A 26409-nucleotide genomic window follows, 5' to 3' on the forward strand; every position below is an offset into this window, starting at 1 on the left:
CTAATTTCTATAAATAATTAAAATAAGTTCGATTATTTATAAAGGTTCTTGAAAATATTCACATAAAATTCCTAAGACTTATTTTCATATTTATGTATTCCTAGAAATATAAATATTTTTTATACAAATATATTCTTTATTAAAATAAATTTATTAGATATATTTATTAACTCAAATATTATTACAAAGTGACATCAAATTATTTTTAAAAAGTTAAAAAAATATAGTTAAAATTATTTAAATACAGAATTTTAATAAAATAAACAAAGAAAAATGCTACATAATAATTAAAAATGATAAAAATATATATTTCATTTCACTCAAATAAATTAATTAATTAAAAAAGTTTAACAAATACTATTAAACTATAAAAATAAAATAGATAATAAAAATTTAAAAAAGAGAGAGAGAAATAAAGATATGGGAGGGAGGGAGAGGAAAAGGGAGAGAGGGGAAGTGAGAGTGAAAGTGAAAGAGAGAGAGACAGGGAGAAAGAGAAATCGAAGGAGAGAGAGAGAGAGGCGAGTGAGAGGGAGAAAGAGAGAGAGATGGAGAGGGAGAGATAAAGAGAGATAGAAAAAGAAAGAGAAATAGAAGCAGAAACAAATAGAGAAATTTTCTGTTTTAAAAAATGATATTATTATTTTTTGTATGTAATAAACTTTTTCTCTAATTAGATAAATTTGGATTCACACCCTTTCATAAAAATATTTTTATGAGAAAATGAGATAAAAATAATTCTTAAAAAATTACATTTTTAAAATTTTTCTTTTAAAATAATTATTAAACATGAAATTAAGATTCTCATTTTAAGATTTTGAAGAATGTAAAACATTTTACGTATGAAACACCCTCTAATTTCTAACATTATTTAATCTTAATGCATGACCTTTTGCTACTCTCTAACGCTATTCCCAATTGCGTACTTTATAAAATTTGTTTGCTGAGATTTTCATCTGAGTGTATCCAAGCCAATAAAAATGAGTAATGTGTGTATGGCCACAGACAAAGGTATAGTGTTTGAAGACATTATATTAGTCACTGTTATGTTCAATATGTTTATATTTTTTTATTCTGGTTTTTGATCCATATGTAAATGATGGCAATTGTGTAGCAGGTTACCCCACATATTGGTGTACTGGTCAATCACAACTTCATGCTGCGCAAGCTGAATCTCAACCTGCATCAAAGATTCAGATTGTTTCTCATGTTCCATCGTATCCATTTAAGGGTACTGCAGCACCACGATTGTGTCCAAGGGGAATATGGTGATTTCTTTTTTCCTTCTGTTGCTCCCTGCTTTAAATTTGTATACGAGAAAATAAGTTGTCCACATATAATTTAAAATCTTTTATATCGTTATTTAATACAAACTCACTATATATAATAAGATTATTATTGAATTTTTATAATATTTATCTTGAAAATTATATCAATGAAGATTTTTAAATGATTAATAATATAAAAAAAATTAATAATATTTTTTAGACTTAAATTCACTTTTGATCTCTATAATTATGTAAATATTAATTTTATTCTTTCAAAAATTTTATTGTACATTTGATCTCCTAGTTTTCAAAATTAAATAATTTTAATCCACTATTAACATGTGATCTTAAAATAAACAAAAAAATATTAACCTTGACTTAATTTCATGTGAAGACTACATTTTTTTTAATTATAGATATGTTATATTTCTTTTTATTTCAATTAAAATTTATAATTTATTAAAACATTTTTTTATTAACTTTTAATGCTACTCCTTTCATCTCGTAATAGGTGTGGTGTTAGGAGAAAAAATAAATTTTAAAAGTGTCATGTTAGCTTTTTAATGTAATATTAATTACTTCTTTTTTATTTATATCCATAATAATATTATTTAAAAAGTTGTTGTGTTCATCATTTTTAATAAAGATGGTTAATAATAAAGTTGATTTTATAAATTTTTTTTTTCATCTATTTATTGGCTTTTTTTGATTTTTGTAAAATAATTTAAGGTAACAGATGAAAGAAATACTATTTTTCTATGTGATTAACTTAATTTCAGATAGTGTCACTTGTGTATACGACAATATTTTCTTTTTAATTTTAGATGACTTATTAATGATTGATTGACAATGCTTATTTGTAATAAAAAATTTTGAAAATCAAAATTGTAAGGACCAAAATTGGATTCAAGTATATTCTCTAATTAATATTAGAATTTTACTTTTTCTGTTACTATAAGGAATATTTGTGAGAAGATAAATTTTTTCATATTCTAGTGATTCATGAAAATCATAGATCCCAATAATAACAAATTTTAGTAATGATTAAAATATGTTTGATTGATAAAAATATTTGGTTAATCGTAAATGTTGTATATATATGCATATATATATATATATATATATATATATATATATATATATATATTAGTAATTAAATATTTTTACTGTATTAATTAAAGAAATAAGTAAAAAAAAATCCCCAAAAATCTGTTTAAAATTTCAGCGTGAATTATCACAATGAATTAATCACAGTTTTAATATTTAAAATAGCTATGATACTAAACAATGTTATTTTATTTTATTTTTTACACTATAGTTTTCTTGCTAAGGTTTTCGTGTTTGATTTTATTTCAGGAAGACAATTTGTTGCTGCTTCTTTCTGGCTTGCCTCACGGCACTAATCTTGTTTATTATCGATATAATTCGTAACAAATAATACATTAGAAAAGGAAAAATGATTTAGGTTCAGTCAGGTATCTATGTATTGGCGAATTGGCAAAGTCACTTTTTCTCCACAACTGTTGATTCTTGCATATATATACTCCAATGAATTACAGATGTTTTAGATTGAGAGGCAAACTTTTTTTTTTTTTATTCAAGGCATAGGCAAATGATTGTTATTCTCAGATATAATTTATATATTGAAATGACTTGACTCACTCATTCGCTATTCCCATTTCCATTGTCTCTTTGTGCATAGAGCTTTTGTAGCTATGACCAAAATTCTCTTTTTAATTCGGCACATTTTCTTATATTTTCCTTTCACATACATTCCTCTGTCTTTAGCATGGATGTTTTAATATATTACTTCCTATGGCTCAAATTTTTTATTTTTCATTTTTTTATCAGCAAAAGAAATTTATTAATAATTAGGCACTAAAAGTACTTAGAAGTACAAAGGAATTAACACACTACAATAAGTGATAAAAAGAAATATCAACCCTCCCAACCAAACCTAATAAAATATAATTCAATTTCATAAGCAAGTTCCAGGTGAGGTTTGCTATTGACTGAAGGAGTATGTGAAGTCCTTTGTCAGCTCCTTTAACCAAGTCCATGAAAAAAATAAAACGTCTTGTACTACTTTGTTGGAGTCAAAAACTTGATTTTTATGTAAAGATGCATTCCTGTGTCTCCAAATACACCAACCCACAACACAACAAAGTACTTTCCATCTATCTCTACAAGTAGTGTTCTAAGATAGCACAAGGTAATGATAAAAGTGTAAGCTTGGTGTACCTGGGAGAACAGACACAACATTGAACCACCAAAAACAAGTTTTCCATACCTTTTGGGCTTCTCTACACCTAAATTGGACGTGAGCTATAGATTCCGCCTCAACTCTACAAGACACATAGCATCCTCTTCCACAAGTTGGATATTCTTCTTGATAAGGTTGTCTCGAGATGACATCATGTTTAAGAGGACCCTCCGTATGCAAATAGATACTTTCATAGGTACCTTAGTGTTCCACACATCCACAAAAAGATCTAGATGTTGCGACCCAAAAGTAAAACTAAGAAACTCCGAGTAAGCCATTTTAACTGAGAAATTGCCTGACATATCACCAAGCCAAAACCAAGTATCTTTCATTGTTCTACTGACAACCACTTCCTCCAGGTCTTTTTAAGATCTTCAAACATCTCCATTTCTCACATGAACCATTCTCTTCTCCAAGAGAGATTCCAATGCAAAAGCCACACTTTGAGATAGTTAGGTCTTTGTTTTCCGAATTTAGAAACAGTCTCAAATATTTCACTTTAAGACCCTCTCCTCTACACGAAGAATCTTCCCACATTTTGAATCTTTTCCCATCTTCCCAGCGACTAATATATACTCTTATATAGTTTTATTTTGCTACATGAAAAATTACTATTTTTTAATCTTTATTTATAGTTAAGTAATTATGTTGAGTTGTTGATATGTTTCTCAAGAAGTTGATATATATTAAAAAAAACTTGTTATTTGTCAAAATTTCTACCACTACAACACAAAGAGCTTTAAGTATCATTTGAAAAATGTTACCAACTTGTGTATAAATGTTACTAAATTGCTTTAACAACATATTATCAAATGTTGTATATAGTCCATGTTGTTAAATACTTTTAATAACATTTTTATACAATTAGGCAACATTTATCAAATGTTTATCAAAGTAATATTTTTGTAACATTTTAATGATGTTGCTAAATTCTTGTTAACTTTATAAAATGATAATTAATTTTAATTTAGATATTATTATTATTATTATTAATTATTATATTTTTATGCCTCCTAAATCTTTAAGAGTTCTTCAAGAGAAGATTAAAGACATTCTTAATTAATCACTACTAGTTATATATCAAATTCTTTACGAGTCATTCATTCATTTGATGTGAGACTTTAATTATGAATAACAATTAGAGATGAGAGAAATACACTTTTTTTTAGTTGATGTGGGACTTTGATTCTAGAAGCAATTATAGTAACATTTTTCAAGAAAATGTTACAAAATAACCTATGTGATATTTTTTTTACTTGATATGAAACTTTGATTTTGAAAATAATTAAAAACAATAATATTGAAATAAAAAATGTTACTCTATCTACAATGATATTTTAAATTTTTTTTTTACAAAATAACCTATTTATTTAATATATAGTAACATTTTAACAAATGTAAGAATTAAATGTTACTAAAGAGCTAAAATCTAGTAGTCAAATTTCTAAATTTCTTTTGAAAGTTTTTAATCTTAATTTTATTAATGTATTTTTTAATATTATGACAATTTTTAATAATTAAGTTTTTTGTGTGAAATTTCAAAATTATTTTTACATTAAAACTATAATAATTTAAAATTAATATAATTAATATTTTGTCTTTTGTCCGTCAATAATTTGTGGAAAACTTAATGTTACCCATAGAATTACTTGATTACAAATGGATTTTGTCCGTATGTAATATCAATATTTCTTGTAATAACAATAGGTTGTGTGTAGATATTATTTTATTTCCGTTTATAATTTTCATAACACTTAGATAAATTATTATTATTGTCAAAATAAGTGATAAATGACATCGAAATGATCCTAAAATATATTTTCTGCATTTACCAACTTTTAAGTTTGTTGATAGTTTGACATACATTATCTAATATTCTTGTATCTTTTGTTCTTTTATTTTTAATTTAAGTGTAACTAAAATCACCTTAATATATGCATTTGTTACTGTTGGAATTATGGAGGAAACTGGCCAGCAACTTATATATACCCTTATATAGTTTCATTTTGCTACATGCAAAATCACTATTTTTTTAATCTTTATTTATAGTTAAGTAATTATGTTGAGTTGCTGATATATTTTTCAAGAAGTTGATATATATTGAAAAACTTGTTATTTGTTAAAATTTTCACCACTACAACACAAAGAACTTTTAGTAATATTTGAAAAATGTTACCAACTTGTGTATAAATACTACTAAATTATTTTAGCAACATATTATTAAATGTTGTATATAATCTATGTTGTTAAAGATTTTTAATAACATTTTTATACAATTAGACAATATTTATCAAAGTAATATTTTTGTAACATTTTAATGATGTTGCTAAATTTTTGTTAACTTTATAAAATAATTAATTTTAATTTAGATATTATTATCAATTATTATATTTTTATGCCTAAATCTCTAGGAGTTCTTCAAGAAAAGATTAAAGACATTCTTAATTAATCACTACTAGTTATATATCAAATATCAAAGTTCATTTATCTTAAGTATAACTATATGATTTTGTATACTTTTTATGAGTCATTCATTTATTCGTTGTGAGACTTTAATTATGGGTAACAATTAGAGATGAGAGAAATACATTTTTTTTCACTTGATGTAGGACTTTAATTCTTGAAGCAATTATAGTAATATTTTTCAAGAAAATGTTACATAATAATCTATGTGATATTTTTTTTACTCGATATGGAACTTTAATTTTGAAAATAATTGAAAATAATAATATTAAAATAAAAAATATTACTCTATTTATAATGATTTTTTTTTAAAAAATTGTTACAAAATAACTTATTTATTTAATATATAGTAACATTTTAATAAATTTAAGAAATAAAATATTACTAAAGAGTTAAAATGTAGTAGTGCACATATAATATTAATAAATCTAATACTTAATTATAGCTGAACTTTATTTCGTTTCTTGCTTAAAGAAAAAAGGAGAATGATACAAAAAAAAAATAATTAAAATATACTAACGAAAGATTAGTTCTATTTAAGTGACGGATTAGATCAACAAATTCAACTTTTCCCCTTATTTTAATAGAAATCTATGACTGATATTTTGCTCCGACATAACTTTGCTTTTAAAATTGATGGCACACCAAATCAATACGTAAAGATTGACTTTAAAAAATCCTCGCGAAAAAAGTGTATCTTAAAGAAAGCAAATTTATGCTTTCTAATCTTCATGATACACCAGAATAATGAGTTGGAATGGGATCACTTTCCAAATTAATTATATGATAACTCCTTTAGTAAAGAAATGGCATAGAAAAGTATCATATAAAACGTTGCGTACTAAAAGGGAACTTGACCCACGTACAACTAAATTTTATTTGATGAAAAAGGATAAGCAACAATGGTGATATATAAATTTACTTATTTCAAGAATAAGTTTTTTTTAGATTTTATTCAATAATTCATATTTTATATCAAACTTTAATTACTCAATCATTAAATAAAAAAATTTAATGCATAGATCAAATATGTAAATTTTTTAAAATTTATATTTTGTCTCATTAATTTGAATCAATATATAAAATATTTTTATGATTATTTGTCAATTTGACTTAACGAGACAGAGTATCAAATCATTTTTAATTTTTTTAAAACTTACAAATTTAGTCTATGCATTAAGATCTTTTAATTTAATGATTGGATCATTGAAATTCAATATAGAACGTGAGTTATTGAGTAGAATAAGTCTAGGTAAACAACCATACAACTTATCAATATATCAACTTAGCATACGCATGCAAACACAACATGATTTCTTGGATTTTCCCACTTAAACTAGGAAGGTCCATTATCCCTATTAGGAATAAAATAACTTGGGTGTGAACCTACTATACCTTAACATGCATAATTAAGCCTATATGGAATTAGTCCGTCGACTACCCTCCAAATATTGTGCCCCTTTTAGCAAATAGTTAGGGATTTTGGTTTTCAACCTTGTACCATACTTAATTGGTCACTTTGTGATCATATACATATGGCTCGACTTTGCCTCCTTAAGAATCTTCATTAGTAACTTTTAATCAATATGACTCGACCTTGTCCTCGTACTATATCAACAAAGGACTTGGAGAAAACTCAACACTTCACTTCAAAAGTCAACTATACTCAAGTAGGGTTTTTTAACAACTAGGCTCTCTGAGCACCACAACACCATATCCTCATAATGGGATATTCATCTTTTAAAATGACAACTTTCCTCTAGTTCTAATTCAATCAACATAATACAACTACATGTATGCTTCAAATTCAACTCCTATTCATAATCAACTTATAATTTTAGCAACTTAAACATCATTATACATCTTCCCAAATTAATGCATAATAAACTAGAATCATATATCAACATACATCATATGAGTACTTCATTCAATTCAACACATGCTCCAAACTTAGTCAAATAAAAATCAAGTTTTCATTTGGTAACCCACGCCTAAAGCCATTCTTCCTATGCCTGACATCATTGAGGCAGAAAGTTTATGGCTTTCCCTACGCCAATCCACTATGCCTAGAATGGATTAGATAGAGAGCTCATGTGTGAATCAAGTCTGGCGTAAGTAGTTTTTTGTTCGGCTTCATTTAGGAAAAAAACATTTTCCTAACTCACGTTCAACACCATTCAACCTATGTCTAACATCATCTAGGCAGAGAATCATTATGGGTGGAAAAATGAGCCACGACCTACGAGCCTACCAAAAATTGGTGGGTCGGTTAGGGAGCATGCCTTGCCAATCCATTAAGCCAAATGACAAGTCGAGGCAGGCAATTATTTTTAATATTTTTTATCTATTTTTTTTTAATGTAAGTTTAATTAAGTCACTTCAAATTTATGTACAATAAATTTGTTGTGCATTTGATTTATTTTATTATATGTAATACAAGAGTTATTAATATTATTATAATTACATATCTATTTTGTTATGCAACAAATTTGAAATTTGTTGTGCATCAAATTAAATCAAATTAGTTCTAATTTGATTTTTTTTATTATTTATGTACACTAATTTATGTATGTCTTTTAGATGTTAAAAAAATATATGTTGAAAGAATAACTAAAAATAAATATGCAAAAAAAATCCTTATTCTCCCTTTTTTTTCCCATTTATATATATATATATATATATATATATATATATATATATATATATTAGTTTTTTGGCAGCTAACCCACCCTTAGGCTAGGGTGGGTCAAGGTTTCCAACCCATTTTTGTCTAGCAAGTTGACTTGGTCTAGCCCATTTTTGGTGGCTAGTGTCGAGTCGAGCCTAAACGGGTTAGACTAACCCGTTTTGTCATCCCTAAGAACCATTGCGTTAATCATGCCTAACACCATTCAAACTTGAGCCCAACCTCACCAAGTTAAAGAGCTCTTGAGGCAACCACAATCGGTGCCTCTCAACCTACGCTTGATGCGACCAAGTCAAAAAACTCTCCTTTAACTCACATCTGACGCTACCAATCTTGTGTTTGATGTTAATAAGGTAGAGAGCCTTTGGTCTGTATCACGTCCGATACAACGAAGTTGTGTCCAACGCAAAAACGATTTCTACACTTGGCAAAGTCGCATTTGGCTCATTCCACCTAAAAATTAGTAACTTGCCAACATGACATAACCACACCATTGTACATCAAAATCAACATGCAACCAATACAGAGTATAATTCATTACTTTCTTATTAACTTATTCAAAAACCAACAAAAACCCAAAACATGAGGATCTCTTTCTCAATCCAACATATATTCAGAAAATTGATGAACTCTAACAACAATCAACAACAACAATACAACAAAATTAACTCTACAAGCTTCTTTGACCTCCAATTAGCTAGAATCAAGGAAGAAGAAGAAAATGGAGTCTCTCAGCTAACTCCACACGACAACGTAAAACATTTTGATTCTTGGTTCTGAAGCTTTGAATCACCAAGCAGCAACATAATCTACGCTTATGAGAAGGATGGGAGAAATTCGTGAAGTTTGAAGAAAATATGATTCTCTTCTACCTCTAGAGCTTCTTTCTCTAACTTCTCTATAGTTTTCTTTAGAAATTAATTTATGAACTTTACATCTTAATTCTTCCCTAACTAATCAACTTGACTTCAGCTCAAAACACTACAAGAAATGTTACATACAGTGACATACAAAAAGTTTCACTATAGATAAAATATATGTAGGTATATATTTATTTGATATATAGCTACATACAATTTTAGTGCTGATTTTGAATGAGATTTAACAACATATTTTGTGTGTCATTATAGTTTATGTCCACACCTTTTAACAATATACCAACATATATTATATATATTGTGTGTGTAAAAGTAGTATCTATTGTGTCATTGTATGACAATTTTTTTTTGTAATGAAACAACTCTTAAATAATAAAAACTCATAAGAATTTCTTAATCCTTATAATTTTATAACAATTAAACAACTAATTGTGACAACAAATAAATTAATAAAATCAATACACATAATTAAAATTTCCGGTGTTACACATTTACCATCTAAAAAATCATTAAAATTATTTTACTATATTTTTGCTGTTATTCAAAAATTTATTCAATTATCCTAAATTATAAGTATTTTTTATTTTAAAAAAAAGCTTCCTAAAAATAAACAACTACATTAACCTTTTTCCAAAAATCCATTGGAACCTGAAAAGTTGGCTTTCGATGAAAAGTGCTACCAAATGCCATTAGGAACATGCAACTTTAACGATAAATATATTCGCTTAAAGAAATTGCACGATATATATTAAAATCTGATTCGTGACCGACCTATATAGTTCTATTGCCCTTTTAAAAGGCACAAAAATTCAAGCCTAGATCATTTATTTGGAGGCATCCCAACTCACTTGTAGAATATATATCGAAAAAGTGGGGTTTGTTAAATTTAATTATCACTTAATTGCACTTTAATTTATTATACGAGTAATTATGATCCTATAGTTTTAATTACCTGATTTTGGTTCACATATTTTTAAAATAAAATGGAATATTTTAGTTTTAATGTTTACATATCATCTAATATGTGCCACGAAAACTTCTGATGTGTTATTAATTATTTTTTTGACAAATCAAAATCATATAATATAAAATAAATAAATAAATAGTGTCACATCAATTCTTATGTCGGTTAAGTAATACAAATTTTAATTGTATAAATAATTTTGATCTTATAATTTTAATTGCTCAAATTTTATGTATTTAAAGAAAATGGAATATTATTTTTAGTCTCAATAGTAACATATTATCTAGTCTTAATATGACATTAATTATTTTTAACAAATTAGATAATATAATATAAAGTTAATGGCTAAATTATAGTTTTGATTCTTTATTTTCATTTTTTTTTTGAGTCATTTTAGTCATTTATTTATTAAAATGTATATTTTGGTCTTTTATCTTGTTTATTTAAATTAATTTGATCATGTTAAAACAATCATCATTTTCAATTTTGTAACATAATTTTAAATTATTTTTTAATTTATTCAAAATGTAAAACTTATAACCTTATGTTCACTTATATTAAAATTATGAAATATAATTGACATTTTAATACAATAGTAAAAATTAATCATGTAAAAATTATATCTCATGGACAACTAAAAAATAATATAAAATTAATTTTTTTTTTTAAATTTAATCACTATATTTATTACACATTTGATTTAAACTTCAATTTCATTTAATAATTTTTATATAAGTGAATCTTATAAAATAAATTTTTAATCTTAAATAAGTCAAAAAATGAATTTAGAATGATTAAATTGATCTAATTTTTTTTTATAAGCAAAAGAGATTTATTAAAAAGGAGTACAAGGGGTACTCTAACCCATATACAAATACAATAGGCTAAAGAATACTTGTAACATCTAAAAAATACGATGCCTATTTTATAGTCACAGTAATAGAAGATATGACATCTAATAAACAATTACTAAGTGATTTACCCCAGATTTCAAGTATGTGATCTCCCACCAGTATAATATTGCTCGTAGCTTAGGCACAATCTAAATAAAAGATCAAAATAAATATTTTAAAAGATAAATGACTAAAATAAATCTAAAAAATAAGATAAAATGTCAAAAGTATAATTTATTCAAAATTAATTAATTAATAAATAATGTCACTTCAAATGTATGTTATTTACGGGACTCAAACTTTAATTATAGTGATAATTTTGGTCCTACAATGTTAATTTCTCAATTTTAGTCCACATTTTTTTTTAAAAAAAAAACTATAATACTTTAGTCTCAATGGTAACACATCATCAAATTTGTGCCTCAAAATTTTTTTGATGTAGCATTAATTGTTTATTTATTGACAAATTAAATTATATAATATAAAATAAATAAACAAATAATGTCATGTCAAATACTTATTTATCAATTTATAAAATTTTGGCGTGCTGAAATTGAAATATCATCACATATGTTAAAAATTGGATGGTGAGTAAATGGTGAAACTAAAATTCTTATTTATAAAATGTAGGGACCAATATTGAGCAATAAAAATTATGAAAATTAAAATTTACTAACACATTAAATTATAAGGGGACAAAAAATGTAATTAAAATTTTCATTTTCATCATTCAAATCGTTAGATTTTGATACCATTTCTAACCGAGAATATGCATGATAAAATAGAAGCGTATAAATAATTATGTAATGTAAATTTCTTTAAAAGATTTCTATTCCACATAATACCCTATTGTAATCGATTAATATTATCTAAAATGGTAAAAGGATTTCTTTAAACAGAACTATTATTATCATCAAAATATAATTAAATTTCAGCTTTCAAATATGCAATTAATAATTCATGCTCTTCTTTAATGTTTCTAACATGAATATGCATTTCCAAAACAAAATATTTAGAATAATTTTGGCACATCAACCAAGACAAAAAAAGAGAGAATGAAAATATTTTTTTTTTACTTACAAAGTATTTCTAACTACAAGTAGAAATTCCATAAAGAAAAGTTACAAAGAAACTACTAAGAAAGGGAGAGAATAAAGACTCAATATAGGTAAGCTGATCGATACCTTTTTCATACAACTAAGGGTTATTTTATAATTACAAGGGAAAAAAATTCAAATGTTGAATTCAAATTATTTTTTTTTTCTGGATAAGATTTTTTTCTTGCTTAGAGTGACTTTTGTCTTCTTGTAACAAAAATTTTGAATTCTTTTCTTCTGAGCTAGCTAGAGCTTTTCTTTTCTTTTTCTTTTCTTTTCCTTTTCATATTTCTTTTTGCAATATTGCTTGTATTTCATTCATAATGAAAGATATTTTGTAAGGTTGATTTATTCGACAATAATTATATACAGAGACAAATTCAAATATTTTTTAAGATCTACCTTCAATCATCCAAGTTTTGAGTGAATTTTATTCCAAAAAAATCATCCCTATTTTGAAGATAAGGATTAGGATTGCTAGTTCTTTCATTGAGATCTTCTTATTTTTCATCAGAATCTAATGAATATAAAGTTGTCCTTAGCTTTGCTATTAATTTTTTTATTGAATAATCCTTTCAATTTTAATGGTGATAATTCAAGAGCTTTCTTTTTGGGTGATGTAAAGCCTATAATTGATCCGTTCTTCCAATTCTTGTATTTTTCTTCTAAGTATAAAATATTGAATTTTTTCCACTAGTATACCTTAGCCTTAAGGCATAAAACCTTAGGATAAGGAGCTATTAAATGTTGGTGAAATTCATACTTATACTACATTAACCAACTTACACTCATCTTGAACAAAAGATAATTAGTTTGAGGTGAGGTTCTAGGTTGAGTGTTGTTGATTTAAACATATCATGAATCTTAACTATTTATGGAGGAAAAGTGGCTTTGACTGATCCATTAAAATGGAACCAATCTTGAAATTGGGTTGGGATTTTTGTAAGTAATTCATTTTTGAAGGAAATATACCAAGAATGATAAGGATTTAATTCAAAGAGGATTTTGGACCAGACTTCCTAGTAATCAAAGTAATTAAAAATAGGAGAATCATAGGGACGAGAGAATTTTTTTTTTGTTAATGGTTTTTGATTCCAATGTTTATAAGTTAAGACCTCGAAATTTTTTAGCTTAGAGTAGCAAATTTTCATGGGGCCTTTTTTGTCAAATTATAGGGTAATTTCTATGGATCGGGTATCTATTAGGATAAATTGATAACTTTTTTATTTTTCTTTAGGGATTGATCTTTTGGTATCGATCCCACCCTTTTTTGGAGATAATTTAGAGATAAATTTGTATGGTTCTAATTCTTCAAATTTCTTTTCCATTGATATAAATTTTTGGCATTGGTCTTAAAGAATGAATTCTATTGGAGATTTATTTGAGGTTGTATATTGGGTTGTTAGTTCAGGATTATCAAGGAGAGTGAATTTATTGGAAATTCCTACGGTAGAATCGAAGGTAGTTAAGGTATTTAGTAGTTTTCTAGTTTTAGAGGTGTTAGGTTTTGGGGTAATTTGTGAGTAATTTTTGAGAATGATGGGACAAAGTCGCCTAAGGACAAACCTTTAGAGGGCTGTGGTGTGGTTGGTCTCATCTCCTTGTAAAAATTCTCTAGTTAAAAATTCTGAAATTGAATTATTTTTTCCTTTAATAAATTCTATTTTAAAATCAAAACATGATAACAAACTTTGCAATCTTGCAAAAATCTGTTTTTAAACAATATTTTTAACATCTTATTTCTAAAAAAAATTTAGCTGACTTGCAATCAATACGAAGTAAAAACTTTTTATTTATCAAATCATTTTAAAATTTAGTAATGCATAGGACAATAGATAAAATTTATTTCTTAATAGCATTGTATTTAAGTTGGTTTTCATTCCATGTTACATAATGAAATTTTACTATTTGTTTTGGGTCATTTCCTAATTTTTTGTTTCAAAATGCCTCCAAAACCTAATTTTGAAGCATTCGTTTGTACTGTCATAAAGGCGTCAAGATTAGCTATTCCTAAACAAGGCAAAGACTTAACTAAAGTTTTAACTTCTTTCACTACATTTGACCATTCAAGAGTCCAGGGTTTAGGATTTTTCTAAATCTACTGAACAAAGGTTTGCAAATAATCCTAATTTGACAATAAAATATGCTACATAATTTAAAGCTCTTAAAAATCTTTGTAATTGACTTTTATCTTTTATCTCATCAAGAAATTTGTTAGCAAATTCGATACTTCTTTTAATAGGTGTGATTTTTCCTTGGAAAATTTCATGACCTTGAAATTGTATTTTTGTTTGGGCTATTTTCATTTTCTTAGTAAAAATAACAACTCTGTTTTGCTTAATAAGTTTCTTTTGAAAGTATTTAAATATTTTGTTTTTCAATTGATGTAGAAAAATTAGGACATCGTCAAGATAAACCATAGAAAATTCAGAACAAGGGTTTAGAATATTTTTCATAAAATTTTAAAATTCTAAAGAAGCATTTTTTTTAAAAACATTGACATTACGTCCCATTCATAATGTTCAAAAGGAATTTTAAAAACAATTTTATATTTATCTTCTTCCTTAACTTTAAATTGATAATATCTAGAATTCATAACAAACTTTGAAAAAATTGTTGCTTGATAAAGCTTATTTATCGAATCTTATTTATTAGGAAAAAGATACCTAATTCATTTTAAAATATTATTTAAATGTTTGTAATTAATAACCATACAAGGTTCTCCTCGTTCTATTTTTGAAGCATTTCTCACATAGAAGCCTACACAATTCTAGGAAAATTTGCTTGGCCTTATTAAATTTTTATTTAAAAATCTTTGTATTTATTTTTTACAATTCAAGAGTTTCTTTATTCATTTGCATCGTCTTAGTGGGAATTTAACTTTCATGAAAGCCTTCCACATAAAGTAGATTAATTGAAAATGATTTTCTACTCCAAAAAGCATTTGGAATTTTAGCACAAGTTTCTTTTAGAAAAACTTGTTCAATCTCTTGAAATTTTTTAATAACTAGTGGACTTTGTGATTGATTTTTTATTTTCTTATAAAGTATTTTTTGTTGTATTGAATTAATGAAACGAGATGTCAAATAGTTTTCATATTTTTTTAAAAAAAATTACAAACTTAATCTATATATTAAGAATTTTAAATTCTACCATTGAATTGTTAAAATTTAATGTAGAATATAAATTATTAAATAAAGTAACTCCAGGTAAGCTTATTCTCAAAGTAAATAGATTCCTTCTTTTATATATATATATATATATATATATATATATATATATATATATATATATAATCATCTAACTTATTTTTAAAATACTAAGATATATAATTTGATTTTAACTTATAAATTTTTTTAATTGATTTTATCTTTTTACTATTTTATTTTTCTCTTTTAAACCCTAAACCCTAAAAGATTTTTCCAAAGAAAACTTGAATCGTGCTTTGATTGTATCGGACACTAAACATTTCTATGTTGTGGTGTACGTATGATACACTCGCTCGCGGGAGGATAGCAACAACTAATTAATAACTTGTCTAAACAAATAACTAACCATTCTCTACATAATTCATTACTTAATTATCCATTAAGATCAACAAGCATGTATTTAGACGTCTCAAAAAAATATTATTTAATATAGAATATTCCAGTGTCTCTCTTTACCGAATTTTTTAAAGAAACTTAAGGTGGTAGAGGGTAGAGCCGTCAAAGTGGAACTCGTGGGTCAACCCGGCCCACCTTGAAAATGGGCCGGGCCGGGCCAAGTATATCTCAACCCAGCCCACCCGGGCTAAATCCGTGGTGGGCCGGGTAGCCCACCAACCCACCATTTTTTTTTTTTGCAATAAAAATTTAAGTATGATTTGTAGTTAATTTTGTATGATGGGATATTAAAAAATTTTATTTTAGACTTTTATCATGATTTGTATTTAATTTTGTATGATGAATTATGACTTATGACTATTAATGATACTAATTTTATGACTATTATGTTAATTTATAATTAATTTAAAATTTTGAATTTTGTTGGTAATTTTTTTTTAAAATTTTTGGTGGGTTGGTGGGCTGGCCCGTATAACCCACCAACCCGTGGTGGGCCGGGCTGGGCCAATTTTTTTTTTAAAAAAATGAAAAGTGAGTCAAGTTGGGTTTACTCGTTTTTAAAGTGAGTCAAGTAGCCTGTTTTGACAGCTCTAGTAGAGGGGGCTAGAAGTTCCTTTTAGCCTAGTATATATAATATCTTTGAGCTGGCAGAATTTAAACACAACAAGTCACTTCCTCTCTCTCATCATATAGAGATTAATGATACCTAACCCATATGAAAATTCATGTTATAAAACTTTTATAAAAACTAAAATCATAAATTGATTATTTTATAACAAGTTGCCCAAATTTTGAATCCTAATCTAGAATATAAAATAACCTATATTGAGTGGATAATACATATTTTACGTGTATTTATGGTTTCAAATGATAATTAATCACCCACTTTATATCATAGTTGAAAAATAACTATATTATAGAAACTAAAAATATATTTATTATTTAAAATTAAATGTATTTTATGAGATAATATTTTGGATTATTTTTTTTATGATGTATGCAAGACTCGTTTTAAATTCTTAAATAATTAAAACACTAAAAAAATTGTTAAAAATCTAAATTTGATTTAATATAGTATGACCAATTAAAAAAAAGAGTTAACAACCTTCACTTTTTTAGGGAGATGCTCTTATTTGATAGTTGATACGTTCTTCTTTCTCTATATATATAAAATTCACAACCTTAATTTTACACTTAAATTTGTAAGCGATCTAGCTGGATTGGGCCAGAGTTGTATGTATATACATTTTAGCAGTGCATGATCATGACGTAGACTACTGATGTGTACAAAAAGCTTTCATCCATAGCTTTTCCATGACTATTCTCAAACCCTTTTAAACTTTTTCCTCTTTTCCCCTTTTCTTGGCAACGTACTTTATATTCCACCTTCATTTTGCATTTGGCGTTTATCACATGGACTTTCTGCCACTGACCCATCACCCACGGTTTATGATTGTACTAACTATTATGCACTTTTAGCTTTATTGCCCTATATCTATGTATATATAAATGCACCTTCACAAATTTTCCTCCTCAATCCCAACCTAAAAACCTACCTTATTCATTAAGAATAATCTCTCTCTCTCTCTCTTTTTCTCTAGAATGGCTCGAGTACAAAGTGGCCAAGCCAGTGAAGGGATTAAGTTGTTTGGGACAACGATTATGTTGTGTGGTAGAGAGATAAAAGAAGATAAAAACGAGAGTGAAGATGATGGAACAGAAGAAAAGAGGCCAGATAAGATCATTCCATGCCCTAGATGCAATAGCATGGAAACCAAGTTTTGTTATTTCAATAACTACAATGTTAATCAGCCTAGACATTTCTGTAAAGGTTGCCAGAGGTATTGGACAGCTGGCGGAACCCTTCGTAACGTACCGGTGGGAGCCGGCCGACGAAAGGCCAAACCGCCTTACCATGATACGGACGGTGGATTCGCGGCCACCGTCCAACAACAATTTGGTTTGAAGGGATTGGCTTTGAATGAATGGCATGTTCACATTCACACTGTGGCTCACGGTGATTTTCGACAGTTTTTTCCATCTAAAAGGAGGAGTATGAGCTCAGGTGGTCAACGTCAACCTTTTTAAGCTCTTTCTTCATTCAAACCTTCCCGTCTTTATTTTTCTTGTATTAACGTAGGTCTTCCTTTCGACGATTTTTAGTTTAATCTTGCTTACAAGACTTAGGTATCATTTTATAAGTATGTTTTCTTTTCTAAATAAAAACACAAGTTATGGCTCGTGATTGATAAAAATATAACACTTGTAATAATTATCACACAGGTTGTATTTTTAATTTATTGAAGAAAAAAACTATATAATATTGCACCTATGTCTTATCCTTCTATTTATCCGTCTCTCCTAGCTTTCGTCACATATGTATTCTCAAAAAATTATTTACAGATAGTAGAACTGTAAAATAAGTAATACTTTTATAAATTCGTCTCATTAATTCACACATCTAAAGCGATTTCAAAAGAGGAAAAAAAATATATATTTGTTCCCAACTTCCAGAATACTCATGACCCAAGTGGTCATAATCCAATTATTTGATAGCGTTGCGGGAAAATAATCTTTTTAATAGTAATATTGATGCATCCATTATCCCTTTCTGTATATTATATATGAAATTGGCCAAAGTATCTTATAGAATTGCTTGTGACTGCGGCTCAGCATGAAAGTAAAAATAAAAAATATAAAAAATGTCATCCTCCACGAAATCATATCCCAAAACATCCAAAGATACAAACAAAGGAGGCTTGAAAAGGCAGTGAAAATATAAAGCTTATCTGATTATGAAGATGTATATTGCTTGAAAAAAAAATAAGGCAAATGAATCAATCACGTTCTAGCTATTGGAAACGTGAACGGCTCAGATTATTTCTCACCTAATAAATTCACATAATCAACACAATTAATTCAAGTACATTAATAATAATTAATTCATTTGCTTTGATGTAAACGTAAACGGAAGAAATGGTCAATCAGAAAGAAAGGGAAAAGTTTATAAAAGTAAAGACTAAATACCAAAATTTTAGAGCAAATTGTGTTTTAATTATTATTTATTTTCTCTCTGCTTTGAAAATTAGGGAATCTATACTTCTTTCGTTCACAACTTGGCTCTAGAGCCGGCCAAAACGTTTACTCTACGTAATCAATATAAGAAAATAATTTGGAGTTAAAATAAAATAATGAAGATTCCAATTTCATGTTTTATAGCCGTAACCTGGTCAATTTTATTGTTTATTACACTAATAATATAAGTAATTAATCGGATAAGATGAGTTTGAAAAAGAGTAGCCTCATCAGTATTTTATTTTCCACTTGTTTCATTAATTAAATTGCTTTTCTCCGATAATATAAAAGAATATTAAAAATATGATAAACCTTTTGAAATAGATTGCACTAAAATTATATATATATATATATATATATATATATATATATATATATATATATATATATATATATATATATATCATATGGTGGTTGTTTGCCTGCTTAATTCAATTGATATTAATTTTGTCTAATAAAAGTTATTACTCTCTCAGATCTTCTGTGTAAGAAACAATTAATTCATGAAAATCAATAAATTTTGAATCTTTTTAATTAATGGTTTAAATAGTAGTTATATTTAATGATAGTGTACCTAATTTTGAGAATAATTTTTTTTCTCACCAATGAATGTAACTTATTATAAATAGACTAATAAATGTATCCATTTATGCAACAAAAAAATAGTAAAATTCTCATTAATAAATTTTACAATAAATTGAAAGATATAAAAGAAAATTAGTAATTAATATATTTTAAAGCAATTTTTTCTCCATAAAATATAACAAAAAAATAATAGTACAATTTGTTTCTTATATAGTAAAAGACGAGAGGAAGTATTATGTTATATGTTCATGAGTAGTGTTACGTATTCTATATTTAGTAAATAATTGTAATTTATTCATCAAATTAAGGGTTCGATTAATATTAATCATTCATAATGGAAGACTTGTGTTGTTTGTATTTTATATAAATAATTGCTTAAGATTATAACAATTGATTCAAGCATAGGAGTGAAAGTAATATGATTTAATCTTTAGAGAACATTGTAACTGATAAAGAATTCATTGAAAATTTTTCTTTGTAATTTTGTTTTTTTTGTTAACAATAGAGATTATTTATAGTACTAATTATATATCTTTCATATATTTATATTTCTACGTCAAATATGTTTTTACCATAACTAATTGGTATAAGAGCTATGGTATCTACGAAACTTGACATTGAGAAATTTATTAGCAAAAATAAAATCAATATATGGTAAGTAAAGATACTCGTTCTTCTTACACAACAAGAATGTGATGAGTTGGTGTTGGAAGAAGAAGCAAAGTTGCTAGTTGATCTCACACTTGTACAAAAGAATGTGATAATGAAAAAGGCACATAGCATAATATTGTTAACATTGGGTGATGAAGTTTTGGGAGAAATCTCAAGAGAAAAGACTACTGACAAGCTTTGGACAAAACTTGAAAGTAGGTATATTACAAAGTCTCTCCATAATCGATTTTGCTTGAAGAAACTATTATATACCATGCAAATGCATGAAGAATATGACTCCATTCACAAACATATTGATAATTTTAACCAAGTTGTTCTTAGTTTAAAAAGTATTGACGTTGTGGTTGATGATGAAGACCAAGTTGTTCTTCTCTTTAATTCTTTGCCAAGAGCTTATGAAAATTTTGTAGACACAATAATTTTCGGTAGATGTTCACTATCAATGGAAAAAGTTAAAATATAGCTTTACAATCTTTGGAATTGAAAAGGTGTATGAATGATTCATATAGTGGGACCAACTCAGATGAAGGTTTGATGGTAAAAGGAAGAACAAATGAAGAAAAAAGTGTTTCCAAAAGAGGAAATCAAAATCACGCAACAAAAATAAAAACAATAACATATGTCATAACTGTCAAAGAGAAGGGCACTGGAAGAGAAATTGTCTAGAGTTCAAGAAAGATAGAGAAAGTACTTCATAGTATCATGGAGCATATGTGGCCTCAGAAGAATCAAATGGTGGAAATGTTCTCTTTAGTTTGTCTCATTTAATGTAAATGATAATGAATGGATTCTTGATTGGCCACATAACTTTCACATGACACCTAACAAAGATTGGTTTGTCACATATAAAGAGATTGGTGGTGGCAAAGTTCTAATGGGAAATGATGGTGCTTGTAGTATAGTTGGTAAAAGTATAGTGCAAATTAGGATGGTTGATGGTATTATGAGAACATTAACTGATGTGAGGTATGTTCTTGAACTCTGAAAGAATTTAATTTCTTTGAGCATGTTACAATCTCTTGGTTGTTCACATTGAGCTGAAGAAGGAGGCTTAAGGGTTTCTAGAGGTGTCATGATTGTTATGAAAGGAAAATTGAAAAATAGACTATACATCTTGCAAAGCATCACGCTGGTAGGTGTAGCCACGATTTCTTCTATTTCAGATCTTAACTAGACTTGTTTATGGCATATGAGGTTAGGCCATATGAGTGACAATACTGTGGAATGAATGAACTTAGTAAGAGAGGCTTGCTTGGGGAACAAAGAACTGGGAAGCTAGATTTAATTTTGTGAGCATTGTGCTTATGAAAAATAATGCAGAGTAAAATTTAGCACTAAAGTTCATAAAATGCGAGGGACAACTCTTGATTATATCCATTAAAACCTATGGGGTCTGTCAAGTGTTCCTTCTCATGGTGGAGCAAGGTACATGTTAACTTTCATTGATGGTTACTCACGAAAAGTTTGAATTTTTGTCTTGAAACAAAAAGAATGATATATTTCTCAAGTTCAAGCTATGGAAGTCTCAAATGAAGAAGTGATAAGTGTCAATTTTACTTATAGAATTTAACTATTTTGATAATTATTTAACTAGTTTTAAAAGAAATCTAATTTTAACCCCTAAAATATTGTAAGAATCAAAAGGATGTGTAAATAGGTTAGTTTGTGAAGATTTGATAGATTTTGGACTAATGAACTTTTATTTTTCATGCAGATTTGATTAAGTTCCAATGCCTTCAAAATTTACAAAATTGCTTAAGCAATTTGGATGTGCTCAATAGATAAGAGACAGAGAGCAAAGGAGTGCATTAGAAAAATCCACTTAACCATTTAAAAAGGGTTGAGTGGATTTGGCCCAAAGGAGGAAGAAAATTTCATTTCATTTTAGAAAAGGCTTAGTGAACTAAAAAAGGCTTAGTCGTGGATGAAGTTTTCTTCACCATGAAAATATCTAAAATTTGCTCAACTATTTGAAAAGGGTTGAGTAGATTGGTCACTTATAGCATACTCTGTTTTAATTTTTTGGACATATAAAAAGGATGAAGAGAGAGAAAAAGGAATGAATAGAACATAAACAAAGAGAGAACAAAGCTCTAAAGAAAGAGGAAAGCTTCAAGACAATTTGGGGACATGGATCTTGGTTCAATTTTTTCTTTTCTATGCTTTAATTGTAAACGTAGATTGCTCTCACCACCATGAGTAGCTAATTTTCTTCGCTATTGGAATTGAGTGTAATCTATGAAACTTTTCTGTAATCTTTTTATACACATGTGTGTGTGTGAGTGTGTGTGTCATGATATCATATTCATAATTGTCTTTATCACTATTAGAATTGTTGTCATTGTCATCATCATTGATACTGTCATTATTATTATCATCATTACACCATCATTATTATCATTTTCACTATCATCACACTATTAATATTGTCACTATTATCATCACTACCACCACTCTCATCATCATTCATACTGTCATTATCATTATCATTATTACACCATCATCACACTATTAATATTGTCACTATTATCATCACTACCACAGTCACTATTGTTGCAACCATTTTTGGTGGTGATAATGGTGAAAATGCGGACGATAATGGTGGTGAGGACAATAGTTTCAATAGCAATAGTGGTATCAACAATGATAAAAGTAAATATGATAATAATGATATTTAATAACTTTTATTTGTAATCTTTTAATTTAAATAGTCCATTTCAATTCAAGGGTTGAAATTGATTATTCTCATTCTTACATAAAGATGACATTCTTATTATATAATTTATCTATCTATGTATCTATTTATCTATTTATTTATATTCTTATAATATTAACCACATTAATATGATTCTCGTGCACTTAATCTACAGTATCTATATTAATAATTTTGCTATCTGTTAAATAAAATCTCAGTCAGATAAAAGATATTTTGTTATTTTAAGTTCAGTGAGACATGTACCAATCGTCGACTTAGCATGCTTAGAGTTTTCTGCTTTTAAGAAACACAACGTATGATCGATAATCAAATCACAATCGTAGCCGAATTTTTTAAAATACGGCCATAGCCAGTGTTTACATCACATTTCTGTACCCTAAATATCGATCCAACTGTGATAATAATTTCATTTTCATGTGAAAGGATGTAAGATATGATTTTTTATTTTATTTTATGCTGAGGATGTAACATGATTTAAGGTAAATCCGACGCCTAGTAGCCATAAGGTCTTTTAGGTATGGAAAAGTCCAAGCTTACCATTTATTTGAAGAAATTAGCACCACAATATAAGGATTCTTCGACTCTTCTAAAGACCGAAAATGCATGATAGGGATCTTCATCGAATCAGTATGAAAAACTTAATAATTTAAATTCAACTAATTAAATTAGTTTAGTTTTTTTTTTTTTTGTGTGCAACTCGAATCAAATCAATTAAATTTAATATTAATTAGTTTGAATATCAAATTTATACATTTAAAATTTAAATCAATCCAAACCAAATCAACTAATTTATATATTATTATTTATTATTTTTATTTAGTTAACAATTAATACATATGTATTATTTTGATTATTTTCAAGATGTTTTTGTATTATTACAATGTATAGATTTTTTTATCTTTCTTTTCAAATTTTTAAAGAAAAAAAAACCATATTACAACATATTAAGTATTATTTTTACATACTCTAGTACATTTAAAACTTTTAAATATATTAAAAAAAGTAAGATAAATTATATTACAAATCTATCCATTTATTTAATTTTTGATAATATATCAATTTAGTTAATATTAAAATATTTATTTACTTTGAAAAAAAAAATTAATTTAATTCTTAAAAAAATTCATGAATATCCGATAACTCAAACTGAACCAATCCAATCAAAATCAAATTGATTTGATTTAGATTAAGAAAAAAATTAGAAAATTCTAACTCTCTCTTATTAACAAAGTTATGGAAGATGAATAAGAGATTCGTAGAAAAAAAATGATTATTTCTTATAATTTTATTCTTTCCATCATTTTTTGCGTTACTTATATTTTATATAATTAAATTTTCTTCATCAAACTAAAACATTCTTCGCAACAAAATCTCTCTTATTCACTTTTTCTCTTTTGAATCAAACTCACATATATAACTTTATTAACTTATTTTTACCAATTAATTTTATTTTTATCACAACATGATGAAACAATCATCTTTTGATCTCCCACAAAATAATCAATTTTATCATTAAATATTTTTTTTCTTTTTTTTTTTATTTATAACTTTTCAGCCTTAAATGCTTCTAAAAGACACCAGAGAAAGTTGAGGACACACATCCAATACGATATATTTTAACATTAGAACCCATGAAAATATGTTGATTACACAAAACAGCCAAAAACCAATCATCCAAACCCTACCAACAAGAAACACCCCAACCAAAGGATCCATTTTCACATTTTAGAATATCCAAGGCTAGGAAAAGTCCCCCACATATGCATACATATGGTTAAGAAAGATTGGTCCCTTCTTTGTTGGCTAATGGCTGTTAGAATGGATTCATAATTCAAGATCATCAAGAAGTCCAAGCTCTTGGAAGATTTGATTGCACACAGGAAGAGGGTCCTTCACCAAGAAACCAAGAGGATTAGCATTGCGGATTGGGGACACAATTCCATTGTTCTTGGTGAGGCTGATCCTTGCTGCCTTTTCAACGTAAGAGGAGTTGTCAACTTCTCCACAGTCAGCCCTGCTGCTCTTCACAAGCTTAATCTGGCAAACCTCCTCTTGATGATCTCCATCCACTGCAATTTTATAGGAACCGCTCTCATCGGTCACAACCTCCTTGCTGAATATCACCTCCCCGCCTTCAATTTTCTTGCACTCCACGCGCACCGTTGCACCTTTCAAAAATTTCACATATCATCTTTCTAGTATTCATGCATTGGGATATATTTTTTAAGAGTACGTTGTGTTGTGTAATATTTTGTTGTTATAAATGTTAACAAGAAGTTATATGTAAGTGTGTGAATAGAAGATGTAGGTACCTGGCATGAACTCGCTGACCCTGGTCAGGAACTGAGTGCGGCATGTGTCACAGTAAACTTTGCCCTCGATGAAGAAGCGGTCCTGGGAATAAGCCAAACCAACAAAGGACAAGAAACAAAGGGCAATCACGATGGTAGACTTGGCCATTGTGATTGCGGTTTCGGAATCCTTTTGGATTGGTTTGGATGGAGATTCTTTTTCAGATGAGGACTGTGTGCATTGTGCAACGGAGAAGAGGTTGCATTTTATAACATAACTTGTTCGCCTTATTTAGAAGTGTCTATTAATGTTGTGGTCATTATTTCTTTGTTTTTCTGGTGGTTTAAAATAATGCTTTGACCCGATCTTTATGTTTCACTCTCTCACCAAAATTACCTATTTTTATACCTTAATTCGTTAATATAGTGGAGCTTAATGTTTGAGGAATACCTTTCTCCATGCATGTCATCAATTCATCTGAATATGAAGGAAATATAATTTAGTCCTGTTAAATGGTAAAAGAAAAATGATAAAGTTTATGAAATAACTTTTTGGACGAAACTACACTAATGTGACGCGATGGAATTTTAGTGGAAAATAACTTTTATTTTAAGCCATCCATATATTGCCATGTTTAACTTAATGGTCAACAAATTAATTCATCTTTTTTCATGCTAATAAACAATTATGTTGGTAAAAGAAATAAATAAACACAAAATCGGGAATTAACTTGATAGTTTGTAAACTTGCACCCTTCACCAACGAGATGTAAGAGTTCATAAATAATTTTAATCCTTGAGTAGTTAGAAAATTCGATCCCTGATTTGTATATATGAAAAAATATTTTTGAGTTATTTAAGGCCTAGGACTCGCTTGTAGGACTGCTGAATACATTAATCACGCTATCATCTAGAAGGCTTATATCAAATTCATACAGCGTCCTACCAGAGAA

At 27.4% G+C, this 26409-nt stretch overlaps 2 protein-coding genes and 1 long non-coding RNA gene across 3 annotated transcripts; 2 read left to right on the forward strand and 1 right to left on the reverse strand.

Moving 5' to 3' along the window:
• Positions 1–741: 741 nt before the first annotated feature.
• On the forward strand, positions 742–2933 carry LOC145955326 (uncharacterized). The gene is made up of 3 exons (XR_014431947.1): positions 742–1011; positions 1118–1268; positions 2625–2933. It is a non-coding gene; the product is annotated as an uncharacterized LOC145955326 (long non-coding RNA).
• A 14405-nt stretch (positions 2934–17338) lies between these two features.
• Positions 17339–18449, forward strand: LOC109816014 (cyclic dof factor 4). The gene has a single exon (XM_020380862.3). It carries the CDS (start codon positions 17720–17722, stop codon positions 18203–18205), a length of 486 nt encoding a protein of 161 aa, XP_020236451.2. The 5' UTR covers positions 17339–17719; the 3' UTR covers positions 18206–18449.
• A 6303-nt stretch (positions 18450–24752) lies between these two features.
• Positions 24753–25714, reverse strand: LOC109816018 (olee1-like protein). The gene is made up of 2 exons (XM_083068758.1): positions 25478–25714; positions 24753–25333 (listed from the first exon to the last, which is right to left on the reverse strand). The coding sequence occupies exons 1-2, from the start codon at positions 25623–25625 to the stop codon at positions 24990–24992; spliced, it is 492 nt and encodes a 163-aa protein (XP_082924884.1). The 5' UTR covers positions 25626–25714; the 3' UTR covers positions 24753–24989.
• Positions 25715–26409: the final 695 nt, after the last annotated feature.

Source organism: Cajanus cajan, chromosome 2 (genome assembly GCF_000230855.2).
Source record: "Cajanus cajan strain Asha chromosome 2, NIPB_CcT2T_4, whole genome shotgun sequence".
NCBI classification, from domain to species: Eukaryota; Viridiplantae; Streptophyta; class Magnoliopsida; order Fabales; family Fabaceae; genus Cajanus; species Cajanus cajan.

Excerpts from the sequence above, each read along its gene's own strand:
- LOC109816014 (XM_020380862.3), top strand. The coding sequence starts at position 17,720 with ATGGCTCGAGTACAAAGTGGCCAAGCCAGTGAAGGGATTAAGTTGTTT.
- LOC109816018 (XM_083068758.1), bottom strand. The coding sequence starts at position 25,625 with ATGGCCAAGTCTACCATCGTGATTGCCCTTTGTTTCTTGTCCTTTGTT. Across the intron at positions 25,334-25,477 it reads GGTCAGCGAGTTCATGCCAG|GTGCAACGGTGCGCGTGGAG; the intron begins GTACCTACATCT and ends AATTTTTGAAAG.